At 34.7% G+C, this 19,535-nt stretch overlaps 1 protein-coding gene across 1 annotated transcript in view; it reads left to right on the top strand.

Moving 5' to 3' along the window:
• The window catches only part of CCDC73 (coiled-coil domain containing 73), a 151,990-nt gene that overhangs the window by 27,810 nt on the left and 104,645 nt on the right, over nucleotides 1–19,535 (top strand). Inside the window, exon 2 of the mRNA XM_020911278.2 lies at nucleotides 11,387–11,539. Coding sequence (XP_020766937.2) covers nucleotides 11,402–11,539 — 138 coding nt within the window. The 5' untranslated portion in view covers nucleotides 11,387–11,401. The remainder of the gene's footprint in view (nucleotides 1–11,386; nucleotides 11,540–19,535) is intronic.

The following is a 19,535-nucleotide window of genomic DNA, read 5'->3' on the forward strand; positions in this document are numbered from 1 at the left end:
TTTGCCTCTGCTTACCATGCAGTCCCCAAGTCAATGCTACATATTTTGGGTTTTTGTGTAGTATCATTCCATTTCTGATATTCTTTTCTGTTACTTGTTGCTGAATAACAAACCACCCCAAACTAGGTGGCTAAAACAACAATAATTTATTATTTCTCATAATTTTGTAGATTGGGATGTTAATCTGTTGATTTTATTAGGCTATTTTTTTATACATGGTATTTAATTGATGGGTTTGCTCTGGGCTGAGTTCAGATAGAAAAATTAGAACTCTTGGGTTTTTATGTTTTTTTTTCACTCCAGATTTCATAAAGCAGGGTTTTCTCTGGGGATCCTTCCAAGAGTTCAAAGGCAGAAACTACAAGACTTCTTGAAGCCTAAACTCTGGTACTCTAAACTCTGGTGTCAATTCTCGCACATTCTGTTGATCAAAGAATGTTATACAGCTAGCCTAGATTCAAAAGAGAAAAGAAATACATTCCATTTCTGGATGGGAGAAGCAAGAAAGTCATTTTGCAAAGAGGTATGAGTGCTGAATGGGAGGAATTTGTGGCTGTTAAACATCTATGTAAGAATATATACACAGTGTATAAAAAACTACCAGATAAGAGAGGTTTTTATGTTCATAAAACAGAAACAGGATGCTATGAAAAAAACTACAGTTCTGTAACAGAAAAGAACTTTTGGACATTAAAAAGATAAATTTCAACAGGATGATTGGGAGATACAAGGGAGGAGATCTCTCAGAAAGTGGAACAAAAGTACAATGAGATAGAAATAAGAAAATAGGAGAGAGAAGAAAATTAGATGATCAATATATGTGATTCAGCATCCTACTAAAAGGAGTTCCAGAGAGAACAGAGAATGAGGAGAGGAATTATGAAATAAATAGTATAGGCCTCTTTTTCTGTAACTGAGGCCAGACTGTTATATTAAGTTTGAGGTTGGAATAGTGTAATTTTGAGACATTTTTACGTTAAAAGAACTTAGCTTCCATTCACCCACCCATAGGAAACTACTGGGGAGTTACTTTTTATCAAGACCAGGAAAAAAGCCAAAAAAAAAGAAGGCATAGGAGACAGGAAACAGCAGTTGTATATAAGAAGATGTCAGTGGAAAACTGGAAAACAATGGCTGTGCATCCAGACCAGGCCAGGTTGGAGCAAGAGAATGGAAGGATGTGGGAGAGTCATGACTGAAATAATTTGATGTTTTTGAAAATGTAAAAAAATTGTTGACTGACATTTTTTTGGAGCATTTGAAAAAAGTAAATAGCAGGTACAAAGCAAAATAAGAAATGGGAAAAAAAAGTCTTAACAGTTACTAAACTTGAGAACAACTCAAAAGGGCATAAAATGAATGATCCTTTTCTTGGTTTGGCAGTAAACAGCATTTGTGTGTGTGTTCTGTCGTGTCTGACTCTTTTTGTGACCCCATGGACTGTAGCCTGCCAGGCTTTGCTGCTCATGGAATTTTCCAGGCAAGAATACTGGAGTGGGTTTCCATTTCCTACCCCAGGTAATCTTCCTGACCCAGGGATTGAATTTACATAGTTAGAATAATTTAAGCCAGTAGTTCTCAAAGGTTTAAAGATACTTTTAAAGATTATTAAAGATCTTAGAAAACTTTTGTTTATATGGGATATATCTTTTGCTGTTTTCTGTATGAGATGAGAAATTAAAACTGAGAAAATTTTTTGATGTTTATTCAAATAAAAATAATCATAAACTGTAATGTGAAATGCCATTTTTATAGAAAACATATTTTTCTAAAAAAAAAAACAGTAATAAAAATGGCATTGTTTTCTATTTGTGAATCTCCTTCATATCTGGCTTAAAAGGACACAACTAGATTATTGTATCTGCTTTTACATTTTTCTGTTGCAGTATCATATTATGTAGCTTATGGAAAATTCCACTGTATACTAGTGAGAATATAAAAATAAAGGCATATAACACTGTAGTATTATAATGAAAATACTTTTTAAGTTGCAGACCCCCTTAAAGATCTCATATTTTTATAACTATTGATGTAAACTGACCTTTGAGTCAACCTAAAATTGTGCTATGAGTTTGTTGAGAAGGTGGAAGAAGTGAGCTAAATTAATTAATATAACAGGATGTAAAAAAAAAAAACAGTAAAAATGGATACATTAAAAAAAGTAGAGTTAAAGCATTTAGAAATATTTAGGTATATATCAGAAGAAACAGCCAAAATAATTGAAAGTGACTCTGGGAAGTGGGAATGGTGAAATGTAGGCCAGCTGATCACTGTTTTCCAATGTTTGCTTTCTGGCTCTTTTTTCTTTCTTTCTTTTTTTTTTTTTACACAAATGCAAATATTACTTTGGGTAAAATTAAAAATTAACAAAACACAGGAAAGAAAGAAAATTAAATGAGACATAACCCTGCCCTTAGGGGGTCATCTAATGTAAGAGTGATCTTACATACCGATTGTTGTTGTTGTTCGGTCACTCAGTTGTGACCCACTCTTTGTGACCCCATGGACTGCAGCAGGCCAGGCTTCCCTGTCCTTCATTATCTCCTGGAGTTTGCTCAAACTCATGTCCATTGGATCGATGATGCCATCCAACCATCTCATCCCCTGTTGCCCGCTTCTCTTCCTGCCCTCAATCTTTCTAAGCATCAGGGTCTTTTCCAGTAAGTCAGCTTTTCACATCAGGTGGCCAAAGTATTGGAGCTTCAGCATCTTTCCTTCCAGTTACTGTTAAACATAGGTAGATGTACATAGTTATAATAGATCTCAGTTACATGGTAGCATGATAGATTGTAATTCCTTGGCAACAGATAACAAAATTTTACTAAAACTGCCTTAAACAAGAAGGACATTTATTATCTTACATTATACAAGTATAGAGGTTGAATAGATTCCTGGTGTGGTATAGTTGGTGCCTGAGCAGTGTTGTCAGGGACCAAGGTTCCTTCTTTTTCACCACTCTGCCATTCTCACTGCCCTCAAGCTGACTCCCCTTGTGGTCATTTAAATAGGGCTTCAGCAATTTCAGGTGTTAAGATGAGACAGAACAATATCCAGCATAAGAAAAGACTCATTTCTTCCTGTGACTCCTAGGAGCAAAAAGAACTTTCTTAGAAGCCTCCCTTCAGAATACACTTTCGTTCTGAACTCTTTGACCAGGATTGAGTTGCTTGCCTATTTATAAATCAATCAGTGGCCATGGTAATGCAGTTATGTAACTGGTTTAATTTAATCTTCTATGGTGAAGAAAATGTTTAGGAATTAACCACTGTGACTCCAGATATAAGATGTATTTTAAGATAGTTACATATTATTATAATTGCTCAGCAAAAGGAAAGAGAGAGTGGACATCCTTGTCTTGTTTCTGATCTTGGAGGAAGATCTTTCAGTTTTTTGCCATTATGATGTTAGCTGTGGGCTTGTCATATATGGTCTTTATTATGTTGAGGTAATAAAGAAGGGCAAAGCCAAAGACAGTTCAAACTATCACACAATCGCGCTCATCTCACACACTAGGAAAGTAACGCTCAAAATTCTCCAAGCTAGGCTTCAACAGTAGGTAAACTGAGAACTTCCAGATGTTCAAGCTGGATTTAGAAAAGACAGAGGAACCGGAGATCAAATTACCATCATCCATTGGATCATAGAAAAAGCAAGAGGATTCCAGGAAAACATCTACTTCTGCTTCATTGACTATTGCTAAAGCCTTTGACTGTGTGGATCAAAACAAACTGTGGAACATCCTTAAAGAGATGGGAATACCAGACAAGCTTCCCTGCCTCCTGCTAAACTAGTATGTGGGTCAAAAAGCAACAGTTAGAACTGGACATAGAACAACTGACTGGTTCCAAATCGGGAAAGGAGTACATTAAGGCTGTATATTGTCACACTGCTTATTTAACTTATATGCAGAGTACATCATGTGAAATGCTGGACTGGATGAAGCACACCTGGAATCAAGATTGCCAGGAGAAATATCAATAACCTCAGATATGCAGATGACACCACCCTAATGGCAGAAAGTGAAGAGGAATTAAAGAGCCTCTTGATGAAGGTGAAAAAGGAGAGTGAAAAAGCTGGCTTAAAACTCCGCATTCAAAAAACTAAGATCATGGCATCCAGTCTCATCACTTCATGGCAAGTAGATGGGGAAACAATGGAAACAGTGATAGACTTTATTTTTTTGGGCTCCAAAATCACTGCAGATGGTGACTGCAGCCATGAAATTAAAAGATGTTTGCTACTTGGAAGAAAAACTACGACCAACCTAGACAGGATATTAGAAAGCAGAGACATTACTTTGTAGTCAAAGGTCTGTCTAGTCAAAGCTGTGGTTTTCCCAGTGGTCATGTATGGATGTGAGAGTTGGACCATAAAGAAAACTGAGCACCGAAGAATTGATGCTTTTGAGCTGTGGTGTTGGAGAAGACTCTTGAGAGTCCCTTGGACTGCAAGGAGATCCAACCAGTCCATCCTAAAGGAAATCAACCCTGAATATTCATTGGAAGGACTGATGCTGAAGCTGAAACTCCAATACTTTGGCCACCTAATGTGAAGAACCGACTCATTGGAAAGACCCTGATGCTGGGGAAGATTGAAGTCAGGAGGAGAAGGGGATGACAGAGGATGAGATGGTTGGATGGTGTCACTGACTTGATTGACATGAGTTTGAGCAAGCTCCGGGAGTTCGTGATGAACAGGGAAGCCTGGCATGCTGCAGCCTGTGAGGTCGTAAAGAGTCCTACATGACTAAGGGACTGAACAAAAACAAATGTACCTCATATGTTGAGGTACTTGTTTTGTTTTTTAATCTTTGTTATTTTAAGCCATTAGGTTTTGAGGGGGCTGTTACAACCGATAAAGGATTTATATATTTAACTTTATACTTCCAAACTCTTTTCCAAAGTGGTTTTACTAGTTTACACACTGACAGTGTCTGGGAGTTTCCATTGTTTCACTTCTTCACTAATATTTGGTAATGTCCAATTTTAAAATTTTTGTTAGTCTGATGAGTATGTTTGTGGAATCTTGGAGTTTTAATTTTCATTTTCCTAATTACCAATGAAACTGAGCACATTTTCCTGTGTATATTGGCTATTTGAATATCATCGTTTATGAAGTACCTGTTTAAATAGTTTGCATACTTTTCTGTTAGTTTATCTGTCATTTTTTTTCTTACTACATTTAAAATATATTCTTGGTGTTAGTCTTTTTTTTTGGTTATATGTGTTAAAAATAACTTTTTCCAGTTTGTGATTTATCTTTTTATTCTCTTTGATATTTTTTGGTGAACAGAAGTTTTTAATTTCAGTAGTAAAGAGATTAGTCTTCTGCTTCATTACTAGTGCTTTTGGTGTCTTGTTTAAAAAAATCCTTCCTCAGTTCAAGAGCAACTAGTATAGTCTGTAGTATCTCACAACAGGATTATGCTTTTGCTTTAAAATTGGTTCTCTGATCAGTTTGGGATTATCTTTGCATATTATGTGAAGCAGGGGTCAAATTTCACTTTTTTTCTGAAATAGATGTGTAGTCATCCCAGAACTATTTATTGAAAATAAGTAGTCCTTCCTTGTGTATATGATACATAAATATGTGTACACACACAGGAACATCCATTGGTTTGGATTCCAGGTTTTATTTCATAGGTCTTTCTGTATTTTCCTGCAACATTGTCACATTGTCTTAATTGCTCTAGTGCTATAATAAAACTTAATAATTGATGGAACAAGTCTTCCCATTTTTTAAAAGAGTATCTTGGCTATTCTTCATCATTTGCATTTCTGTTTCCATATTAATTTAAAAGTTATGTTACTAAGTTTTGCAAGAACTATTAGGATTTGTCTGAGATTGCATTGAATTGAGTTTTTCAATTTGGGGATAATTGGCTTCTTTTCACTTTTGAGGCTTCTGGTATATGAATGTGGTATATGTCTTCATTTATAGATATAATTTAATCACATTTTATATTTTTCTGCCTAAAAATCTTAAACATGTTTTGTTAGATTTATTCTAGCTATTGCAAATGTTATTTTAAGTTTTGTTCCCAAGATTTTTTTCTTAGTGTACAGGAATACAGTTGGTTATTGTGTATTATTTTTATTTTCCTCTAGTTTGCTAATTCTCTTATTCTAGTATGTCATTTGTAGTTTTAAAAAGTTATTTTTATTTGCAGTTATTTCATCAGTGAATTGCTTTTCAGTCTATATAGCTTTTATTTCTTTTTCTTGCTTTCTCATACTACCTTTAATAAAATGTAGTGGTAATTGAAATTCTTGCCTTATTCATGATCTCAAAGAGAATGCTTTGAATATTTTGCTATTAAGCATGATGTTGCTGAAACCTTTTTGTAGATTCTGCTGATTAACGAAATTCTCATTTGCTTATTGTTTTCTGAGAGCTTTAAAAAATATCATAATTGTTGCATATTTTTAGATGCTTTTAAAAAAATCTGTGATCATGTAGTTTTTTTCTTTTAACATCTTAGTATATAGAATTACATTAACTGATTTTCTATTGTTAAATTTTATGTTTCTGTGGTAAACTTACTTTATTATCATACATCATTTTTATCCATTGTTAGCTTCAGTATGTGCTATTATTTTGTTTAGAATGTGGATCTACTTTCATGAGCTATACTGGCCTATAATATTTCATTTCCATATTTTGATTCCTTGTTTTGGTATTATCTGTATGGTTTAAGTCCTTTGAAATTTTTCTAACACTTGACTGTGCTATCTGTAGATAGGGATTTTTAAAAATCCATTGTGGACTAACTACAATTTTTTCCTCTATAATAAAATAGAATTTGTTTCAATTAAATATACATACACTATATACATTAAAGAGGATAACTATATCTTTAAGGATTCATATCAAAAGTATTAGAGGTGCTCTGTAAAGGTTTGGAAAAGGAATGGAATTAGAAAACAAGCACAGAGTATTCAGGTACGAAATTCTGCATGGACCAAAGAGGTGAGCCGTGAACTAAGTACAACTAATTTAACATGAGATTAAAACAAAGTGATCCTTTTCTCTTCAGTTTCTCAGTCAGAATTAAATCAAATACAGCATTTTTTGATTCATTGGGATTCTTGATCTGAAGCTTGATGTTTTCTTCAGTTTTGGATAATTCTCAGTTATTAGGTTTTCAGAATATAGCCTATTTCTCTCTTCTTTTGGGAATGCTTTTATAGCCTCTCACTTTATACTTCATCTTTCTTAACTTTCTTCTGTACTTTCCATTTTTTAATTTCCTTCCTGCATCCTTCATATTGTACCTGATCTATTTTCTAGTACACTGATTCTCTTTTTAACTATGTCTAGTCTTCTACCAAACATATGGATTGAGTTATCAACTGTTGATTATATATTTTTCATGACTAGAGATTATACTGGGATCTTTAAAAAAATCTGGTATTCTTTGCAGATATAGTTTCAACCTTGACTTTATTTCTTTAAACATACTAAGCATATTTGTTTTTAAAGTCTGTTTGTGATAATGCCAGAAATCTACGGTATGTGTGTGCCTGTTCTTGTTACCTGTTTTTTTTAAACTTGTTCTCATAATGCAATGCTTCTTTCCATGCCTAATTATCTTTTTGTGCTACTCACTCTCCCTGAAAAATTATCCAGAAGATTCCTTGAATATCTACAATAAAGAGAGACTTTTTATTTGCTTAATCGGCACTTCCAGTATGGAAACATTTAAAATCATATTCACAGATTGATGTATTTTTCACTATCCTGTGAGGTAACTTTTGTTAACAAATTCATCTGAAGTTAAGTTTTTAAAAACTTCTTGGGATGATACTTTTTGTTTAATCTTCTCTTTCTTCCTCTCCCCCTCCCTTTTCTCCTTTATGCTTTATTTGCTTGGCACCAAAGTTACTCTCCTATTGAAGATGGTTATTTTTACTTTAATTTTATCTGAGAGTTAACTCTTCTGAATTCTACTTAATATATTTGATTTTTTATTAGACTCCCTAATTTGGCAGTCCTTGGGTTTGAATTCTGTATCTCTTAAGCCAGAGGCCACCAAAGCTGTTACTAAATTTGATACCCATGTTACATTCATCAGCACGTTCAATAAGACAGTTTCATTCATTGAACATAATAAAACACTTAATCATGTAAGGCTGTCAGATGAAAAGTATTCCTTATAATGGGCCATTGTCCAAGAAATCTATTTCACTCTGAAAGTAGATTCCAACCCTTTGCTCACCTTTTCAGTCTCTCTCAAGTTTCACAACAGAAAAATATTTGTGAGCAGAGAAGTCAAATTCAGGAAGAAACTTAGATTCCTTTTTTGTATTCTCCTGCCAGTAACTTCATAACCACAGAGTTGGGTTTGGTAAACTTTAAAATTCTATTGACCTTGGTCTTCCCTGGAGATCCAGTGTTTAAGACTCTGTGCTTCTGCTGCAGGGGGTGCGGGTTTGATTTCCTGGTCGGGAAACTTAAGATCCTGCATGCTGGGCCTTACAGCCAAGAGAAAAAAAATCTGTTGACCTAATCAGTGAGCATCATTAAGCTATAACAACATAAAATTCGTAGTCAAAATACCTTGATTTAAAGAGACTAATAGGAACTTGAGACAATAAAAGTGTTGATATTTTATTAAAATAAAGGCAATTTAAAAACATGAACAGCATCATACATCATTTAGTAATGCAGAACTCTATTTTAGTCATCTCTGAAAACTTGAAAGGGCTACGATATCTTGATTTCATTAAAATGCAAGAACATTAGGTTCCCAAGCACTGCCAAGACAGTACAATATAGTGTTTGGGGCAGGGACTCCGGAGTCAATGTGTCCGTTTTCAAATTCTACTTTCACCACTTACTAGCTGCGAAATCTCTGGAAGTTTACTAACCTCTCTGTTCCTCAGTTTCTTCACCTGCAAAAATGGGGATGATGATTTTACCTATCCAAGAAAGATTTGTTTTGAGGATTGAGTTATAATTATATTTGAGCTGTGACCCCCACCTGGCAGGTAGTATGTGTCCTTTAAGTGTTAACTGTTATTTCTGAACAACCATTTGTCTAAAAGCCTTCACCTGAACACATGAATTAGCAATAGAATGGAAAACTGAAAGGGAATGGAATACTGCATTTCTGTTAAGAGGGAATAGTGGGAAACTTGAAGATAAAATATGTTCCCATTGCTCTCGTCTTACTGGTATCTCTTGATGCATTACCACAAGTTGTGGAACCACTCCTCAGCTCCAGAGCACATATCCACTTACCTTGATGTCTGCTCCATTTGGACATCCAAAATCCATGTCCAAAGCCGAGCTCCTGAACTTCCCAGCCCTGCCTCCCCAAATGCTCCAGCCTGCAGTCTTCCCTGCACTGTTCAATCCACCCAGGTGGTGCTCAGGCCAAACACTTCACAATTATCCTTGACTCCTCTCTTTGTCTTACCTTATATGCAATCCATCAGTCAGTCCCACTGGCTAGGTCTTTGATACTTTTAAGATTTTAAAAAGAATTGGAATTGTTAGTTGTTTTTAGTTGGACTGTTAGTCCAAATAACATAGCTCATTATATTTAGGAATGGAAGTTTCCCTTTTAGAAAGTTCCTTACATACACAATTGTGATGGTTAACTTTTTTGTCAAGTCGGCTATGTCACAGTACCCAGATACTTGGTCAGACGTCTGTATCTATGAAGATAATTTTTAGATGAGATCAACATTTAAATCAGTAGACTTCGAGTAAAGCAAATTACCCTTTAAAATGTGGATGGGCCTCATCTAATCAGTTGAAGGTTGTAAGAAAAAAAGATTGAGGTTCCCTAAGGAAGAAGGAATTCTGCTTCCAGATTGCCTTTGGACTTGAGTTGCAATATTACCTCTTTCCTGGGTCTCCAGCCTTTTGGCCTGTCCTAAAAATTTTTGATTTGTCAGACCCCACAATCACATAAACCAATTCCTTGAAATAAACCTTTCTATACATATACTCTATTAGTTCTCTTTTCTCTGAAGAACATTTACTAGTATAATACCTGTCAGGATGGCTAAAATAAAAAGTAGTAATAATACCGAATATTGGTGGGGCTTTGGAGAAACTGAACACTTGAACATTGCCAAATGGGGTGTAAAATGGCATAACCACTCTGGAAAATAGTTTGACAGTTTCTTTTAAAACTGAAAATTGACTCAATATTTATTCAGCCCAACAGTTACACTCTTGGACACTTATCCCTAAGAAATGAAGACATTTGTTCATGTAGAAACTTGTACATGAATGTTCATAGCAGCTTTATTCATAAGAGCCAAAAACTGAGAACAACTCAGATGTCTTTCAGTGAGTGCATGGTTAAACCATAGTATGTCTATACCGTGGAATAGTGCTCTGCAATAGAAAGGAACGAACTATTGATACGCACAACAATGTGGATGAATCTCAGTGTAATTATTATGAGTGAAAATAGTCCAGTCTCAATGGGTTGCATGATATATGATTCCATTTATATAATATTCTGGAAATAATAAAATTAGAGAGAGAAAAGATCAGTGTAGTGGGTATGGAGACAAAGAAGCTGCACAAGGGAGCCTGTGTTGATGGTACAGTTCTATATCTTCATCTTCATTGTAGTGGTAGTTGAATGAAGCTATATGTATAATAAACTTTCACAGAATTATAAATGCAGATACATACACAAACTAGTATATGTATAATCAGTAAAATCATCATAAGCTCTCTGAGTTGTACCAGTGTCAGATACACAGTTTTATTATTGTCCTGTTACTATATAAAATGTTAACATTAGGAGAGGCTGAGTGAATGGTGCATAGGACTCATTGTACATTTCTTTGCAGCCACTTGTGAATCAGTTACTAGAATGAAAAGTTTAAAAGAAAAGCTTCTTGCAGCCTGATTCATACTTTTTTCTGGGTTGAGAAAGACGTTTAAATGCCTTGGTTTTTTGCAAAAGGCAGTTATCACATTCCCCCTTCCCCAACTTTTGTTGGGTTTAAAGATTGCATTTCTGTTAATTAGTATTCACACTGTCCTTACAAATGCTTTATATCAAAGCAAAGTTAAGAAGCACAGTATCTATCTTGGACTTGGTATGATCAGGTTAGCACTGAGCCAAGCCTTGTCTGTAACACTAGGAATTCAGTCTTTGGGTGTTTAGGAGCAGAAAATTTGTTCTCAAGGATACTAAGGTAACAGAAAAAGCCTCAGCCACTGAGAAATAGAATAGGATCATTGTTGCTGAGTGTTTTGTGTATCAAGATCAGAATAACAGTGATGACAAAACTGTTATTCAGTGTTAAACCGGAGGGTTACGGGATGCAAGTTGTTTTATTTTTATGTAACTGTGCTTTTACTTGAAAAACCTAAATAAATTTTTTTCTGTTAAAACCTTTTTATATTCCAGGAAATAAATGTTAATATGGAGAACGATTTTAAGACTGAGTCAGCATCATCTGCCTTCTCTCTTCAAAGTTCTTCAGAGACATTGTTTTCTATTCAGCTATTAGATTTCAAAACAAGTTTACTGGAAGCATTAGAAGAATTACGAATGAGAAGGGTAAGTTTCTTTTTAAAATCAGGTTGGGTACATGAGACAAGTGCTTGGGCCTGGTGCACTGGGAAGACCCAGAGGGATCGGGTGGAGAGGGAGGTGGGAGGGGGGACTGGGATGGGGAATACATGTAAATCCATGGCTAATTCATATCAATGTATAACAAAGACTACTGTAATGATGTAAAGTAATTAGCCTCCAACTAATAAAAATTAAAAAAAAAAAAATGTTAAGTCAGAGAAATTGGTTTTGTTCATTATTTTTTTATCTTAAGGAGAGAAAAAGACAACAAAATAGCTTCTTATTTAGAAAATCTATTTAGAAATCTAGCCTTGCTAATGGAGTAAAAGAGAAAAGGTCAAATTTAGTCAACATCTGGAGGTGGAAAAGAAGTTATAAACTAAGGTAAAAAATAAAAGAGATTTGGCAAGCATTGAATGCCTTGGAATGCATAGATAGTATTACAGTTGGATACTGTGACTGATAAAAAAAAAAGAACTGCTGTTTCAGAAGATTACAGTTTTGATAGATGCTGATGAAATGATTAAGTGACTAAACAAATAACATGATTAAGTGACAGAATAAATATATGTAGTATTTTGACTTCAAATAATAAAATATCCCTGTTTTTAAAAATGATAACCCTGAGATTTTTAGAAAGGGGATATCTAGTATTTAATTGTAAAAGATGTCTGGTTTTAGCAGGAGATTTGTATTGGACAAAAACCCTTAAAAGCATTTCATTTCTGTGACTCTGTAGGTCTGAATTTGCAGAACAAGTTGTCAGCTCTGTGTTAGATTTGAGTTGGTCAGATTCTGAAATGAAAAAAATAAATTCTTAATCGTTGTAATAATGATCTAGGGATGAAGTAATTAGGACTTACGTGTAACTGAAGGTAGATTCTCTCTAAAATTTGGCGACTTCCTGGAAATAAAGTAAAAGTAGGAGTAAAAAAAAAATCTGAAACATTTTTCTTGTATGAACCCTGTTTTAAGATTCTAAAATATTGAAATTTGTTGTCATAATAAGAAAATTTAATTACCACAGTGTTCATCCTATATATAAAGCTACTTTCAACCAATATAACAAAAGTCTATTAAACAAAGAAGAAATTCCACTTTAAAAAATAGATACCTTGGATAAGTATTGAAAAGAACTTTTTATAAAACTAGCTTAAAATAGCATCTCTTCTAGTACAGTCCCCTATTATTATTGTGTTGCTGTTGATTTCTTTTTTTATGTCTAATAATATTTGTCTTATATATTGAGGTGTTCCTACATTAAGTGCATATATATTTATAATTGTTATATCTTCTTTGATCTCTTGATCTTTGTAGTATCATTCTTTGTCTCTTCTGATGGTCTTACTCTTTATTTTAAAGTCTATTTTGTCTGATATAAGTATTGCTTCTCTGGCTTTCTTTAGGTTTCCATTTGCATGTAATACCTTTTTCCAATTCCCTCACTTTGAGTTTATATGTGTGTCTTTAGATCTGAAGTGAGTCTTTTATAGATATATATATATATGGGTTGTGTTTCTGTATCCATTTATCCACTCTATGTCTTTTGGTTGGAACATTTAGTTCATTACATTTAAGGTAATTATCATTATATACGTTCTTACTGACATTTTGTTAATTGTTTTGGATTTGATTTATAAGCCTTTCTTCCTCTTTATTCTTTTGTGATTTGATGACTATCTTTAGAGTTATGTTTGCATTTCTTTTTCTTGTGTATATCTGTTACAGATTTTTGGTTTGTGGTTTACTATGAAGTTTTTGTATAGCAATGTATATATATTCTTGATTGTTTTAATTTACTCATCTCTTAATTTCAAATGCATTTTAAAAACCCTACATTTATACTCTACTCCCCTGATTATTGCTGTTGTTGATAGCATATTTTGCATCTAATCATTTTGTGTATCCCTTAATTGCTTATTGTGGATAGAAATAATTTTGCTATTTTTGGCTTTCAGCACCCTACTAACTTTGTATGTGGATGGTTTCCTGCCTTTACTGTAATGAGCTTTTTCATTTCCTAATTTTCTTGTTTCCAGTTGTGGCCTCTTCTTTTTTCTCCTAGAGAAGTTCCTCTAACCATTGCTGTAAAGGAGAAGATATTTGCAAGTGATATGACCAATAAAGGGTTAATATCCAAAATGTATAAACAGCTCATATAACTCAACATCAGAAAAACAAACAACCTGTTTAAAAATAGGTAGGAGAACTGAGTAGGTATTTTTCTAAGGAGCATATGCAGATGGCCAACAGGCACATGAAAAGATGCTCAACATTGCTAATCATTAGGGAAGTGCAAATCAAAACCACACTGATTCATACCCATCAGAATGGCTGTCATCAAATAGAACACAAATAACAAATGCTGGCAAGGATGTGGAAAAAAGGGAACCCTCATGCACTGTTGGTGGGAATGTAAATTTGACGTAGCCACTATGGATAACAGTATGGAGATTTCTTGAAGAACTAAAAATAGGACTACCATATGACCCAGCTGTCGCACTCCTGGATATATATTTGAAAGAGCTCAAATGCTAATTCAAACAGATGCATGTATTCTGATGTTCAGAGAAGCATTATTTAGTTGCCAGGATATGGAAGCAATCTAAATGTCCATCAGCAGATGAATGGATAAAGAAGTTGTGGTGTACACACACACACACACACACACACACATATATCCATCCATCCATTCATTCGTCAATACATGTACAATGGAATACTAAAAGTGAAAATGTTAGTTGCTTAGTTGTGTCCGACTCTTTGCGACCCCATCAAATGTAGCCCACCAGGCTACTTTGTTCATGAAACTCTCCAGGCAAGAATACTGGAGTAGGTAGCCATTTCCTTCTCCAGGGTATCTTCACAACCAAGGGATTGAACCCTGGTCTCCTGCATTGGAATACTACTACAATACCACAATGGAATACTACTAATCCACAAAAAATGAAATTTTGCCATTTGCAGCAACATAGATGAACTTGGAAGGCATTATGCAAAATGAAATAAGTTAGGAGAAAGTCATATACCATATGACTTAAATTCCATTCCACTTAAATGTGGAATCTAAAAATTACAACAGACTGTGTGTGTGTGTGTGTGTGTGTGTGTAAGTCGCTCAGTCGTGTCTGACTCTTTGTGACCCCATGGACTGTATAGTCCATGGAATACTCTAGGCCAGAATACTGGAGTGGGTAGCCTTTCCTTCTCCAGGGGATCTTCCCAACACAGGGATCGAACCCAGGTCTCCCACATTGCAGGCAGATTCTTTACCAGCTGAGCCACAAGGGAAGCCCAAGAATACTGGAGTGGGTAGCCTATCTGTTCTCCAGGGGATCTTCCCGACCCAGGAATCAAACCAGGGTCTTCTGCATTGTAGGCAGATTCTTTACCAACTGAGCTATGAGGGAAGCCCAACAGACTAGTGAATAAAACAGAAAAGTTGACTCATTGATAAAAAGAACAAACTAGTGGTTACTAGTAGGGATAGAAAAGGGAGGAGGAGGGACATACAGGGGTAGGTGAAAAAAAGGGTTACTATGAGGTTATGTGAAAAAGACGCTTGCTCCTTGGAAGGAAAGCCATGACAAACTTAGACAGTGTGTTAAAAAAGCAGAGCTATCACTTTGCCAACAAAGGTCCATCTAGTCAAAGCTATGGTTTTTCTAGTAGTCACATACAGATGTGAGAGTTGGACCATAAAGTAAGCCGAGTGCTGAAGAATTGATGCTTTTGAACTGTGGTGTTGGAGAAGACTCTTGAGAGTCCCTTGGACTGCAAGGAGATCAAATCAGTCAATCCTAAGGGAAATCAACCCTGAATATTCGTTGAAAGGACTGATGCTGAAGCTGAACCTCTAATACTTGGACCACCTGATGCGAAGAGCCAGTTCACTGGAAAAGACCTTGATGCTGGGAAAGATTGAAGGTAAAAGGAGAAGGGGCGGCAGAGGATGAGATGGTTGGGTAGCATCACCAACCTGATGGGCGTGAATTTGGGCAAACTCCGGGAGATTGTGAAGGACAAAGAAGCCTGGAATGCTGCAGTCCATGGGGTGACAAATTGTTGGACATGACTTTGTGACTGAACAAAAACAATGCAAAATCATGTATGTGAAACTTTTGAGAATTGTGAAGCATTGTAGAATTTGAAGAATCTTTCATTCAGTAATAATAATAAAATGCACAAATGGGAAATCTTAAAAGCAGTCAGAAGTGGGAAAAGATTCATTATTTTCAAAAGAACAATAATATTATTAATAGTGGACTTCTTGATAATAATTGTTCAGTCCAGGAGACAGTGGCATGATACTTTAAAGTGCTTAAAAGAATCCTGTTCCCCTCAAAACAGCCTCAAAAATGACATCATGAGTACTGAACGAGTTTTTCTAAGTGGAAGAAGTAATATGTAAGTCTTCATACTAGGCAGTGCATTTGTATGACATTCTGGAAGAGGCAAGACTATGGGAATGGGAAACAAATCAATAGTTGCCAGGTGTTGAAGGATGGGATAGGGATTATCTATAAATGGAATGCATAAGAGAATTTTGAGGAGTGATGGACTCTTCTGTATGGTACAGTGTATGGTAGAAACACTTCTCCATGCTTCTGTCAAAATCCATAAAACTGTACACCACAGTGAACTATACTATATGCAACCTTTATAAAAATTCAACCAGAGTGTGGGGAGAATTTCAGGATGGAATGCAGACTGTGAAAATATATGTAACAGTTTCATCATTACTTCAGTGAAAGATGTGGGTGGGAGAAGAAGCTGATTTAAGAACTTTAGAGAATGTATGTTAAGTTGATCAGTTCAGTTGCTCAGTCATGTCCGACCCTTTGTGACCTAAGGACTGCAGCACGCCAGGCTTCCCTGTCCATCACCAACTCTTGGACCTTGCTCAAACTCATGTCCATCAAGTCGGTGATGCCATCTAACCATCTCATCCTCTGTCATGTTGAGTTGATACTGTAAGGCTGAAGACAAAAATGCTTAAATGTTTGCATTAAACACTCTTTGGTTGGCAGATTTATTTTTCATGGGAGTAATACTGAGACTACTTATAGCTTTGCTAGGGTTGAACAAATTAAGCAAGTTATAGAGCTGGGTAGAATTTTTTTCTCTGTTGAAGGAAGAAGTTACAAATAATATGTGTTGGGGGAGGCTAGAATGAATTCTGTGGTGTGGGATTAAAGTTGAAGGTATCAGTATGAACTCATTTAGTATAGACAGATACAGAAATACAGACATGTATACACATTGGTTAGACTATATACATAGATTTCTGGCTATGCTGAGAGGGCATAGAGGTAGCAACACTCCCATAGCAGGAACCATCTATAGTGCTCACTTTTTGGTTCTAAATATCATTATCTAATAAAAGGAACCAGGACCCCTTGAAGAAGTGGCTTATTCTAGAGTTGGTTATCTTATAGTGCTGGAAGGTACTTTAAGAAGGTACTTAAAACAGCATGTCAAAAGGGTACAGAAACCAGCCTGGAAGAAATCCCATGAACATAGCTGGAAGAATTTGAGCAACAAAATAAATGATGATAGTATTGGATTGTAACCCAAAGAATAAAATAAATATCCATTATACTCTACTAACATAAGTGAATGATTAAATAAATAAATGAGGGAGATGGGACAAATCTTTTATTCCAATTAATAAATGTAGGAGGAAGGAAACCTTCCCTTAAAGAAGGTTTCCCTTAAAGAAACCACCCTTAAAGCATCACAGTAATAATTACTGCAGGCAGGATCCACTGATGAATGCTAAAATTAGTGGATGAAACTTTAAGGAGAAATAGAATAGTTGCAGTACCTTTCCCAAATTGTTTAGTAAGTTACTGTGGTGGTTTTACACATGTTTACAAATTGCTTGATATTCTTTTCTCTAGGAAGTGAAGCTTAATTTCCCTCGCCTTGATTGTGGATTAAGTTTTAACAGATAGGAAATATAAAGGGAAAAATAGTTGACTGTGGAGAAACTTGGAAAATGCCACTTTAACTAAGTGATTAAGTTTAAGATCCTCAGAATTGATGTGGTTCAGTAATTCATGTGAACATCAGGTACTCATGTTATGATGTGATGAGAAGGGAACTTTACCGCTGTGGTATTCTTCTTGAAACCTAGTTTAATCATGAAAGTATATCAGACAAACACCATATGTGGAATATTCTACAAGATATCTCATCAATGTTTGTCAGAACAAGGTCATGAAAAACTAGAGAGAAATTATTACAGATTGGAGGAATCTAAGGAGACATGATTAACTGTAATATGGTGTCCCATATTATATCCTGATAACAGATATTGGTGGAAAAACTAGTGAAATGTGAAGAAACCTTTTAGTCTAATCAATAATATTGTAACAATGTTATTTTCTTAACTTTGATAAATGTACCCTACTTATGTAAGATTTTAATGTTAGGGAAGCTGGGTAAAGGGTGTATATGAACTCTACTATCTTTATAAGTCTTCTGTAAGTCTAAAATAATTTCAAAATAAAAAGTTTGTAAAAGGAAATTTAGACATTGAAACTGAAAGTTCAAGAAATACTACAGTGCAAATCAATATGATTCTTTTTTTTTTAATTTTAAAGAGATAGTAAGCAAGCAAAACTATATTTGATCATTCATTTAATATTTCCTGAACACTTATTCCAGGATTTAGAGAATATAATACCATGTAATAATAAAGGACTGCAGAAGATACTGTGAGTCTGGACAAGGAAATGTCTAATTTTATTAAGGGGAGTGAGGAAAGCTTCATAGAAGAAATAACTGATGCAGAGATGTTGTGAATGAGTAGGAATTTCGGATCAGTCTTTTTCAGGGTTTATCAGTTATGTTGTTTTTTTCAAGGAATTAATTTTCCCCTTTGATTCTCTCTGTTGCAAGTTTGTTTTGTGTTTTATTACTATCCACTCATCTTTATTATTTCATTACTTTGTTTAATTTGTTATTCTTTTTGCCTTGAACTTCTAAAGATGGTACTTAGTTGATTAGTTTTCATCTTTTTTCCTTTTCTAATGTACGGCATTTAAGACTCTAAACTTTTCTCTTAGCATGCCTTTAGTTAGATCCCACAATTTTATGTAGAGTCATTAGCTATATTATCTACATCTTTATTATCATTCATTTCAGATTGCTTTCTAATTTTCATTGTAAGTTACTCTTTGACCTGTGCTTTATTTAGATGTGTACTACTACTTCTACAAATATTTGAGAGCTTCATTTTACTTTTTATTAACTTTAAAAAATGATTTTTTGGATAATTTTATGTCAGATTATAAGCTTTACATAATTTCAGTCACTTAATATTTGTGGAGCTTTGTTCTCTAGTCAAGCATATAATCAAGTTTGGTGAATAGGCCAACAGAGATGAACTTGAAAAATATATAATATGTATTCTGTATTTCTTGGGTGCAATATAGAATAACAGTGAATTTGGTCAACTTTGTCAATCTTGTTCAAATCTTCTGTATAATTATTATTATTTTTTTGTCTGCATTTTTCTTCTCCTTTTTCTTTTTCTGTACATATATCAGTCTGGTTATTTTTTCCCCTTCCTTTCAGTTAATGAATTTTCAGTTTATGTAGTTTGCTGATTAGGTCAATCTATTGAGTTCTTAATTTTCTTTCTTATATTTTCAGTCCTAATATTTTCATTTGGTTCTTCTTTTATAACTTTCATTCCTCTGCTGAAATTGATATTGTCATATAGTTTCTTGCATATAGTTTCATATATTTAAAGTCTAGATCTATATATAGTATATATATCTATGAACAGTATGAAAAAGCAAAAAGATATGACTCCAGAATATGAGCCCCCAAGTTGGTAGGTGTCCAATATGCCACTGGGGAAGAGCGGAGAAATAGCTGCAGAAAGAATGAAGTGTCTGGGCCAAAGTGGAAATGACACTTAGCTGTTGATGTGTCTGGTGGTGAAAGTAAAATCTGAGGCTATAAAGAG

This window comes from Odocoileus virginianus, chromosome 10 (assembly GCF_023699985.2).
Source record: "Odocoileus virginianus isolate 20LAN1187 ecotype Illinois chromosome 10, Ovbor_1.2, whole genome shotgun sequence".
Classification (NCBI taxonomy): domain Eukaryota; kingdom Metazoa; phylum Chordata; class Mammalia; order Artiodactyla; family Cervidae; genus Odocoileus; species Odocoileus virginianus.